The following is an 11483-nucleotide window of genomic DNA, read 5'->3' on the forward strand; positions in this document are numbered from 1 at the left end:
ATCTTTCTAGGTCTTCATCATAGGTTGTTCTTCATATTAATCTTTGATTGGCCATCTAGAATTAATACCTTAGGAAAATAAATTGATATGAGAATATAATTGATTTTCCTGATAAAAACTTTTGATGAACAAAATTACTTTTTGCAAAGAGATTTGATTTAATAATTTTGTGAACAATCTAAAACTGTTTTCAAAGCTGATTTATTACCTAGAATTTTGCAAAGAGATTTGGATTTTTTGGTTTTAAATTTAGATAATATTTACAGTGAGAACTGATTTATTTTACAGAAGTGTTTAGAGTTCTAGATCTGATCTTAATTGCTTGAATCCTAATTTATTGATTAAATTAATATTTCATAATTTCTTGAGAAATTCCCTAGGCCTACCTTTTTGATTTTCTGAATTTACAACAGTTTTATTTAATATTTTGCATTGTTATTTCAATTAAAATTAATCTGTTTAGCTTAATCATAAAACTCTATAATTTATTGTGTAATTTAGATTCTTTGTAGAATTCGACCCCTAAGTACTACATTGTCCTCTTAATTTGAGAGAGTAGCTCTAGGGTTTAATTTGAGCATATCACTCATTTCATTGAATTTAAATCAATAACCATTTACTTCCTCTCTATCACAAAGGATGATTATATGATTTTTACATAAATTAAAAAAACATTTAATGTTTAGCTATAAATACATTATTTATTCATAAAAAATATTTCTTATAACTATTAACCAATAATAATTCATCAAAATTTTAAATTCTCAATTAATGAATCTTGAAATCTACAATTTCTTAGCATTAGTTGATTAATAAAATTACAGAAAATCAATATTTGTGATGTAAAAATAATTCCTAAAAAATCATCTTTTGTAATACTGAAGAAATATTAAATAGGGAAAAACATGTATAATTTAAGTTTTTTTACTTTTTTTGTGAAATGTGTAAAAATGACATTTTTTGTGAAAGAGAAAGAGTAATATATAGGATTGACATTTACGGGTACGTACATACTTATTACGTAACTGTCCCCTTGAGATAACAGCTATTTATTAAGAGGAAGAATTGATCAAAGAAGTTGGACCATGGAATGCTTCCATGATTAGAAATCTCATAGAGAAGTCATCTATACTAATAATAGATTATTAAAGAGAAGATACACTATGTGCAGACCATACAAATTACCCAGAAGAGCATGATAGATATGTAACGAAAGTGATGGCTAAACACATTAAAATTTAATTAAAATGTGGATATACCCTTAAGATGCCGGAGACTATGCTACTCCGATCTTCTCTATAAATGTCGACCGTCTCAGCCACCACAATCATAACCCTCACCACCTCTATATCTCTCTCTTTCAATCTCGATAGTTCTCTCTCTTGCCTCGTCCTCCAACACCAATCAACAAAACGTGAGGGTAAGATTACGTACAAATTTATAATATGATCTTCATTCAAATATAAATTTGCACTTGTTTAAATGATTTGATTATTTATATCATTATATGTATAACGACAAAAGCTCTTCTGTTATAATTAGATTAAATTTTAAATTTGAAAAAAGAAATTGTATTACAAAAAGAAATTTAATACGTAACTTTTTACTTTTACTGCATGAAAACAGGAGAGACAAAATAGACTCAGATGGCCGACCAGCAACTAGGAGTGCTAAAAGCACTCGATGTTGCGAAGACGCAACTTTATCATTTCACGGCGATTGTCATTGCCGGTATGGGTTTCTTTACGGATGCCTATGATCTTTTTTGTGTGTCCTTGGTGACGAAGCTCCTAGGACGCCTCTACTACTTCAATCCGGAGTCAGCAAAGCCTGGTTCCCTTCCCCCTCATGTTGCAGCAGCAGTCAATGGTGTGGCCCTCTGTGGGACTCTTGCTGGTCAGCTCTTCTTCGGATGGCTTGGTGACAAGCTAGGAAGGAAAAAGGTCTACGGTCTCACTTTGATCATGATGATCGTGTGTTCTATTGCTTCCGGTCTCTCCTTTGGAAACCAAGCCAAGGGTGTCATGACCACTCTGTGCTTTTTCAGGTACAACTATCACGGTCAAAACTATTTTATCCATGAAAATGAGATCATGCACATGATATTGAAACCTCCAAAAACAAATAAAATATAAATATTAACATTTGAACGGTTATGTATAGGTTTTGGCTCGGATTTGGCATTGGAGGTGACTACCCTCTTTCAGCCACCATCATGTCTGAATATGCTAACAAGAAGACTCGTGGGGCTTTCATAGCTGCCGTCTTTGCTATGCAAGGTATCGGTATCTTGGCTGGTGGTTTTGTGGCTCTTGCAGTCTCTTCCATTTTCGACAAACAGTTTCCATCACCGACCTATGACCAAGACAGGGTTCTCTCAACGCCTCCGGAGGCTGATTACATTTGGCGTATCATTGTCATGTTTGGCGCTATACCTGCGGCCATGACCTTCTATTGGCGTATGAAGATGCCTGAAACCGCACGTTACACTGCTTTAGTTGCCAAGGACATTAAACAAGCCACAAAAGACATGTCCAAGGTCTTACAAGTAGAGCTTGAAGTTGAAGAAAGGGCAGAGGACCCAAAACTGAACTATGGATTGTTCTCCAAGGAATTCCTAAGACGCCATGGGCTTCCACTCCTTGGGTGTACCTCAACTTGGTTCTTGCTTGACATTGCTTTCTACAGCCAAAATTTGTTTCAAAAAGATATTTTTTCGGCCATTGGATGGATTCCAAAGGCAGGCACCATGAATGCCATTCATGAGGTTTTCAAGATCGCTAGGGCACAGACTCTTATCGCGCTTTGCAGTACTGTCCCAGGGTACTGGTTCACTGTCGCATTTATTGATATCATGGGAAGGTTTGCAATCCAACTTATGGGATTCTTCTTCATGACGGTGTTTATGTTTGCCATTGCCTTCCCTTACAACCACTGGATCAAGCCAGACAACCGTATCGGATTCGTGATTATGTACTCCCTCACCTTTTTCTTCGCCAACTTTGGACCAAATGCAACCACTTTCATTGTTCCTGCTGAGATCTTCCCAGCTAGACTAAGGTCCACATGCCACGGAATATCTGCTGCGACAGGTAAGGCTGGAGCCATTGTTGGAGCCTTCGGGTTCTTATATGCGGCTCAATCACAGGATCCAGCCAAGACAGACGCAGGATACCCACCGGGTATTGGAGTTAAGAATTCATTGATCGTGCTTGGTGTTATCAACTTTATTGGTATGCTCTTCACGTTCCTTGTCCCTGAGCCAAAGGGCAAGTCCCTTGAAGAACTCTCCGGTGAAGCTGAGGTTGAAAAGTGATAAATGTCACGTTCGTTTGTGGTTTGTTTGATTTTTTTCTTTTCTTTTCAATACTTTGTATTTCCCTTCGCGTGATGCACTAAGGAAGAAAGTTTGTGATGTGGAATACTTCAATCTTACTGCCTGAGTGCAAATCTTGTAATCCATGCTTTGTACTCTAATCTTTATAAAGTTTCATTTTTGGTACCATTTGCATGTTTCGTTAAAACTTCCACGAATTTCTTTTAGTGTTTAATTTTATCAGCACTAATTGTACTTAGTTTATTTTATTTACATCTCATGACTAATATTTCGTTAACATGCTAAAGTCGGGAATAAAAAACCCAATTTAATGTCAAGTGAACACAAGAATACTACTCTATTGATTAAGTCCACGGTTGTAACCTAGTAGTTCGTAATTATTCGATATCTATATAGTAAAACCTCTATAAATTAATAAAACTAGGACCATGAAATTCTTACATTTATAAAGATTAATTTATCGATAAATTAATAAAATATTAATTTATGAAAAGATTTTTTTATTTTCATAATTTTAAAAATTTCTTTTATATTGAGAAAGATTAGAGTAGAGATGAACTCCAATAATAAAATTTTCTTTTTTTTAATATAGTTTCACAATTTTTGGATGCGATTTTAGAAGACAACATTAGAAATTTTTGATTCAACGAGAAAAATAGAGATGAGGTCTAACAAAAATACATTCAAGAATAGACAAATAACACTAAAATCAAATTTCACTAAATTTTCTTAGAAATATACATATATTTTTTAGTTTATATTATTATTAATTTATGATACTAATGGGACCATATGTTTTTTTTTTTTTTGACAAACATGAACTTTCATTCAATCTAAACCTCAATAAGAGGTGAGTTCTTGCAAGATGATTCAAGATAGACATAGAAAGCTAAAGATAAGGGCTCCATGAGCTTAACAAAGGGATTTTCAACTTGAAAAGTTTTACAATATTTGAGAAGTCTATTGGAACCAAAGTGGATTTGTATTCGAAGTCAGGCTTCACGAAATCCTCGACCAACGGATGGTCATAAGCGGCTTTAGCGGATGACGCATTTGAGCTTGTAAAAGGATGTTCCATGGGGGGGGGGAACACTTGAGGGGTTTTTCGCCAACATGAGAGGGTTCAAGAGCATGGGATCAAAGAACTTTACGCTTTTAGGAACATACCTCATGATTCTAGGTGAAGCTATAACTGGGATTCGCAGGGAATGGGTGTCCAATCGTAACAAAGCAGGTGGATCATCCCTCACATGTAGCTCATGGCCATGGAGGTAAATGGATTCCACACAAAACTTGTAGTCAGTTTGGTCCTAGAAAATATCAACAGACCCAAGCTTTCGATCCAATGGCAGTAGATGATACAAGGGATCAAAGGGTTTAAGAATAGGATTCAAGCAAGCTGTCGGATCAGATTCATAGTTATGGTTACACAAAGCAGGCATCCGAACAGAGCTAATAAACTGGCTTCGACAAACATATCTATCAAGCAACTCTGAAGACACTAATGTTCTGCTACCGAGGATTCCTCGACTTGACCAAGCAGGGATAACCGGTACTAAATAAGTTGAACTTGACTTAAAACTCTCAGTAACAGATCTAGGTAGAGAAGTTCTAACGCTAGATATACATTGTCGAAAGTGGACCAGCAAATTCACACACTCATAAAGCAATGACCAAGCAGAATTCGACAGCAGGAATTCAAGATATTTGAACGGATGTATCCAAAGGGATAACATTGGTAAGTATTAAGATGAACACGCCAATCCTTAGTCATATATGTTTATATGTCGTTTTATATAGTTTAAGAAGTTTCCTTTTGTTGATCTCTTTGTATCCATATAAATAGATTGTAACTAGCTCAATATTTGTTAAGGAATGAGAATCTCTCCTTCTCCTCTATTCTAACCTAGCCGCTCTCTCTTCCTCTCCTTCTCTCTTGATCATTCTATCTTATTCTCTATTCTTCTCATTCTCATCTGTTCGTAATTCTTACATGGTATCAGAGCAGTAACTCTCGTTTTATACAAAATCTTAGTTTGTTTTCATTTTATTCCGCACCAAATTCAATTTGAAAATCTCTCATGGATCTCAGCAAAATGTTAATCATTCCGGTTACACTCAAGGGTGGAAACTACTTGCTATAGGCAAGGACTACAAATACAGTGCTGTGTGGTCGTGGACTTTGGAAGCACATTGAGAAGAATGAAGCTACAAAGGAGATAAAGACTACACAAGAATGAAGCTACAAGGAGATCGTGGCTTGTGATGGTGACAAATGGTTCCAAGAGAATCAAAGTGTTTTGGCTTTTATCCAAAACTCCTTGGATGCTCCAATCCTCGAGTCGTATTCTTACTGCGAGACGGCTAAGGATCTTTGGGATACCTTGAAAAATGTGTTTGGAATGTCTCAAACCTCAGCCGTGTATTTAAGGTAAAGAGAGCCATCAACAATCTTAATCAAGAAGAGATGGAGTTCACCAAACATTTTGGGAGATATCTCTTTGGGCAGAGTTAGAGATGTTAAGACCTAACTTGGTGGATCAAGTGATCCTAAACAAACGTCGTGAGCAAGATAAAGTGTTTGGTCTTCTCTTGAAGTTAAACTCATCTTACAATGATCTCATCAAACATATACTCCCTTCAGATAAACTTCCAAGTCTGGAAGATGTGTGTAATCAAATTGAAAAAGAGCATGGCTCGATTGGTCTGTTTGGAGCTAAAGGAGATCTTATCACCGCGAACAAAGGAGAGGTTGCTGCAGCGAACAAGGTTTACTACAAAAATGATGGGAAAAACCGTGTCATATGTGACCATTGTAAGAAACCGGGTCATTTCAAGGATAAATGTTGGAATCTTCATCCTCACCTCCGACCAAGAAGTGTTAATCCAAAGGCAAACCAAACATGTGGATATGGTGAAGGTCAAGCTCATGTGACGACTCAAACCACTGGAGGTAATGGAGTAGCAATAGCAGCCTCCTCGGAGCTGCTGAGGAGGTCCGATCTTGATGCTCTCATCAAGGCTCTAAAAGAGTCTTCTGGTAACGCGTATCTCACTCTTAATGCTATGAACCTCTTATTGTGGAATCTGGAGCTTATCACCATATGATTAGTGACTCTAAGCTAATTAGTGATATCAAACCAACTTTAGGGAATGGGATCATAGCAAATGGAGATAAGATACCGATTAAGGGAATTGAAAATTTAAATCTGTTTGATAGAACCTCTAAAGCGTTTTACATGCCTAGCTTCACTTCGAATTTGTTATCTGTTAAGAAGGTGACTAATGATCTTAATTCTTATGCAATCTTTGGTCCTAATGATGTGTATTTTCAGGATATTGAAACAAGTAAAGTTCTTGGCAAAGGAAGCACTAAAGATGAACTTTATGTGCTTGAGGATTCGAATCTCACCACTGATTTATCTTCTTGCTTTAAGTCAATAATCGATGAGACAAATTGTTCAACTTGGCATGCTAGACTTGGTCATCCTCATTTTCGTGCACTGCAACTAGTTTTACCTAGTTTTTCTTTTAAAAATAATGATTGTGAAGCTTGCATCCTTGGTAAACATTGCAAAACAGTTTTTCCCAACTCTTCTACTATGTATGAGCATTGTTTTGATTTAATTCATTATGATGTTTGGACTTCACCATGCTTGTCTCGTGAAAATTAGAAATGTTTTGTCACTTTTATTGATGAAAAATCGAAATACACTTGGTTAACTTTGCTTCCATCTAAGGATCGAGTTCTTGAAGCTTTTCTAAACTTTCAGAATTATGTGACTAACCAATTTGATGCTAAGATAAAGATTTTTAGATCAGATAATGGTGGGGAGTACACAAGTCATCTGTTTAAACAACATCTGGCCAAACATGGGATTGTACACCAAACAAGTTGCCCCTATACGCCTCAACAAAATGGTGTAGCTAAAAGGAAGAATAAACATCTTATGGAGGTTGCCCGGTCCATGATGTTTCACTCAAATGTACCAAAGAAGTTCTGGGGAGATGCAGTCGTCACAGCATGCTATCTGATCAATCGAACCCCAACAAAAATATTGGGTGATATCTCTCCATTTGAAGTGCTTAACAAGATTAAACCATCTATTAATCACTTACGTGTATTTGGCTGTGTATGTTATGTCCTAAAACCAGGTGAACAACGTGACAAACTCGATGCTAAGAGTGTCAAGAGCATGTTTATTGGATATTCAACTACACAAAAGGGATATAAATGCTATGAACCAGAAGCTAGAAGAGTCTTGGTCTCAAGGAATGTAAAATTCTTAGAATCCAAGGGGTTCTATGATGAAAAGAACTGGGAAGACTTGAAAGATCTCTCCTGTTCTCAAACTGACAGAGCAAATAACCTTTGAATCCTTCTAGAGAGGCTTGGAGTTGCAGATAACCAGCCCCAACCGTCACCTATCATCAGTAAATCGCCGAGTGCCTCTGACAACAAACTGATTGAGCTACATCATCCTGAATCAACAACTGAAGATGTGAGAAGTTCACCAGCAGAACCTGCTCGAAAACATCAAGAAGAGGATGGAATTAACAATAACCGTGAGGAAAATCTAAACTCACTTGGTAATAATAACAGTGAGGATCATACATCAGATGATGACCTTACCTCAGAAGGAGAAGAAGCTGAAACAGAAGAGGATCCACATCAAGTGGTGGCAACCGATATTATCCCACTACGCAGAAGTGAATGTCTCAGGAAAAATACTCGTGTTTACTACAATACTCAGGCTGTGGCTCATCCTATACAAGAAGTCTGCACTCTTGCACACCTTCCTGTCGAACATCAAGTCTTTCTTACTCAAATCGACCAACATTGGATTCCACAAAGTTATGAGGAAGCTAAAGAACACAAAGTTTGGAGGGATGCTGTGGGAGATGAAACTGACGCAATGGTCAAGAATCATACATGGGATGAAGCTGATTTACCAAAGGGAACGAAAGTTGTGACATCTCGGTGGATATTTACTATAAAGTACAAGAGTGATGGGGGGATAGAACGATATAAAGCCAGGGTTGTAGCTAGAGGATTCACCCAAACCTATGGAGAAGACTATCTCGAGACATTCGCACCAGTAGCCAAACTTCATACGGTAAGAGTAGTTCTTTCACTAGCTGTTAACCTCTCTTGGGAATTGTGGCAGATGGATGTGAAGAATGCGTTCCTACAAGGAGAACTAGAGGATGAGGTGTATATGAGACCACCACCAGGTCTTGAAGACACTATTGGACCTGGAAAGGTGTTCAAACTCAAGAAAGCCATCTACGGTTTAAAACAATCTCCAAGGGCCTGGTATCACAAACTTAGCTCAACACTTATTGATAAAGGATTTAGAAGATCAGAAGCTGATCACACATTGTTCACGTATTCAAGCCAAAGAGGTATTATAGTCATTCTCATATATGTTGATGATATTATCATTTTTGGGAATGAAAAGTTGGCATTCAAGATACCAAACAGTACCTTAAATCTGTATTTGATATTAAAGATCTTGGAGAACTAAAGTACTTTCTTGGGATAGAAGTGTGTCGTTCTGAAGAAGGACTCTTCCTATCACAAAGAAAGTACACACTTGATCTTTTAAAAGATGTAGGCAAGCTTGGATCACGACCAGTTGAAACACCACTCGAAGAAAACTACATATCAAACCGTAAGAGGGAGCCTGAAGAAGCTCCATTTGAAGATGTAAAACAGTATCGAAGGTTGGTAGGTAAGCTGATTTATCTCACCATAACTCGACCTGATATATGCTTTGTTGTGAACCAGGTAAGCCAACATATGAAAAAGCCAACAACACATCATTGGGAGATGGTGAGCCGCATACTCAAGTATCTCAAAGGAGCTCCTGGACAAGGCATTTGGATAGGATGTAATAAAGATATGGAGCTTGTAGAATAAAGTGATGCAGATTATGCTGGAGATCGTGAAGATAGATGCTCAACAACGGGTTATTGCACATTTGAGGGAGGAAACCTTGTCACTTGGAAGAGTAAAAACAAAAAGGTGGTCTCTCTCTCAAGTGCTGAATCAGAATACAAGGCAATGAGGAAGCTCACAACCGAACTAATGTGGCTCAAAGCCCTCTTAAAGGACCTAGGCATCAACACTTCAAAACCGATCACAATGCACTGTGATAATGAAGCTGTTATTCACATTGTAACCAACTCAGTATTTCATGAAAGAACGAAACACATAGAGGTGGACTGTCACAAAGTCAGGGAGCAAGTTCAACTTGGAGTGATCTTACCATGCCACACCGAGAGTTCTGAACAATTGGCAGACATCTTCACCAAAACAGCAAGTTCAAAGGTTTGCGAGTATATACACTCCAAACTCGGGCTCATGGACCTAACTAGGTCACAAGCTAAGACCCTAAACTACTGACCCCATACTCTTTTTCCCTTAGTGTGTTTTTGTCCCAAATGGGTTTTATACACCAAGGTTTTTAATGAGGTGGGTGTTCATAGTTCCAAGCTCAACTGCTTTCATACGGTTAAGCTTGAGGGGGAGTATTAAGATGAACACGCCAATCCTTAGTCATATATGTTTATATGTCGTTTTATATAGTTTAAGAAGTTTCCTTTTGTTGATCTCTTTGTATCCATATAAATAGATTGTAACTAGGTCAATATTTGTTAAGGAATGAGAATCTCTCCATCTCCTCTATTCTAACCTAGCCGCTCTCTCTTCCTCTCCTTCTCTCTTGATCATTCTATCTCATTCTATATTCTTCTCATTCTCATATGTTCGTAATTCTTACAGTAAGGAGGTTGAGTACACAAATTGGGCCTCAAAAGATGAGAACATTGATCATTGTTTTTGGTAGTGGGCCGAAGGGTGGCTACTGGTCCTAACAATGGATACAGGTCCATTAGCAAGAACCCTAGAATCTCACCAGCTGAGCAGGAGGTGGCGATGGAGTGGCGGCACAATGGCGAGTAGACATTCCGACTGGAGCCACTAGACACCGGTGGGGACAGGGTCGGCGAAGGTCTGGAGTACCAAGCCTTTGTAGTGGAAAAGGGTTTTAAGAGGAGCAAAGGTAACCTCGTCATCTCAGCTTCTCGCAGACATGAACTTCTTATCCAAAGAGCGACAACACCGTGCATCGTCGTCTTACACACCGGACAGAGAGATTCAGGCAACGCGAGAATTTGTTTAGATCTGTGCATTTGGAGAGGCATCAGGTTTACAACACTCATCAGAGGATTTGGGAAGAGGGCTTGAATCGGGATGAGGGTCGACAGAGAACTCCCTTGTCATCTAATTCTGGAAGAGGATTGGAAATTAAAGCTTTTCAATGGGGGAGAGATGGTTTGAGGATGATTCTGAGCGATTTGAAGTGGTTGAGATATGCACCAACAAAGGAATAGAAAGGAGTAGGGCAAGCAAACGACAACGGGGAAGAAACCAGGAACCCGACACCGGCAAGCTGGAGCTTTGCCGGCGTCGGAGCAGTAATCGGTTGATAGTTTCTCGATATTTGGGCCTGAGTGAGAAATCTGGTTTTTAAATTTTTTATTTTTTTGTTTGCTTATGGGACCATATGTTGACATAGAATTTCCAAAAAAAAAATATTGTTGTAAATCATTAAGGATAGATCTCCGTAACTGGCCCACACATGTCCAAGTCCATAAGGTCCATCGGCCACCTTCTCTTATTCATAGTCGGTTTAGGATTCTTAATATGTTTAGGGCTTTGTGTACTGTTATATATATGTACTCTTATTCGATTGAATCAATAAAAACACAAGAGAATACAACCTCTAGTTTCTCTACTTTCATAACACGTTATCAGCACGAGTTTGTTCTAAACTCCACTGAGAAAATCCCCTAACCCTAAACCGTCGAAAATCAAGTCCTTGTCCGTTCAAGCTCGGCGATCGGTTCAAAGTTCGTGATCAATCCGTGTTCGTGGTCAGCTCCTGTTCGTGATCAGTTCGTGTTTGTGACCAGTCCGAGGTTTGTTACCAGCTCGTGATCAAGCTAGTTATATCCGAGGTCTTTAGCTCCCGGATCAATCCATTCAACCCCAATCGGTGGAAGGTAAATAAATCAAACCCATCAGACACATGTATTGAACTTGAAATCTAAATATATTAGAACCCTAAAATCTACAATT

General features: G+C 38.1%; 1 protein-coding gene and 1 long non-coding RNA gene across 2 annotated transcripts; one reads left to right on the forward strand and one right to left on the reverse strand.

Annotated features, from left to right (window-relative positions):
- The first annotated feature begins 1291 nt into the window (after positions 1–1291).
- On the forward strand, positions 1292–3505 carry LOC104771488 (putative inorganic phosphate transporter 1-3). The gene is made up of 3 exons (XM_010496019.2): positions 1292–1420; positions 1627–2047; positions 2164–3505. Exons 2-3 carry the CDS (start codon positions 1647–1649, stop codon positions 3314–3316), a joined length of 1554 nt encoding a protein of 517 aa, XP_010494321.2. The 5' UTR covers positions 1292–1420; positions 1627–1646; the 3' UTR covers positions 3317–3505.
- A 3325-nt stretch (positions 3506–6830) lies between these two features.
- On the reverse strand, positions 6831–10123 carry LOC147919525 (uncharacterized). Its single transcript, XR_015592602.1, has 3 exons — positions 8271–10123; positions 7971–8137; positions 6831–7861 (listed from the first exon to the last, which is right to left on the reverse strand). It is a non-coding gene; the product is annotated as an uncharacterized LOC147919525 (long non-coding RNA).
- Positions 10124–11483: the final 1360 nt, after the last annotated feature.

This window comes from Camelina sativa, chromosome 20, assembly GCF_030686135.1.
Source record: "Camelina sativa cultivar CO46 ecotype springtype chromosome 20, ASM3068613v1".
In the NCBI taxonomy this organism is placed as follows: Eukaryota; Viridiplantae; Streptophyta; class Magnoliopsida; order Brassicales; family Brassicaceae; genus Camelina; species Camelina sativa.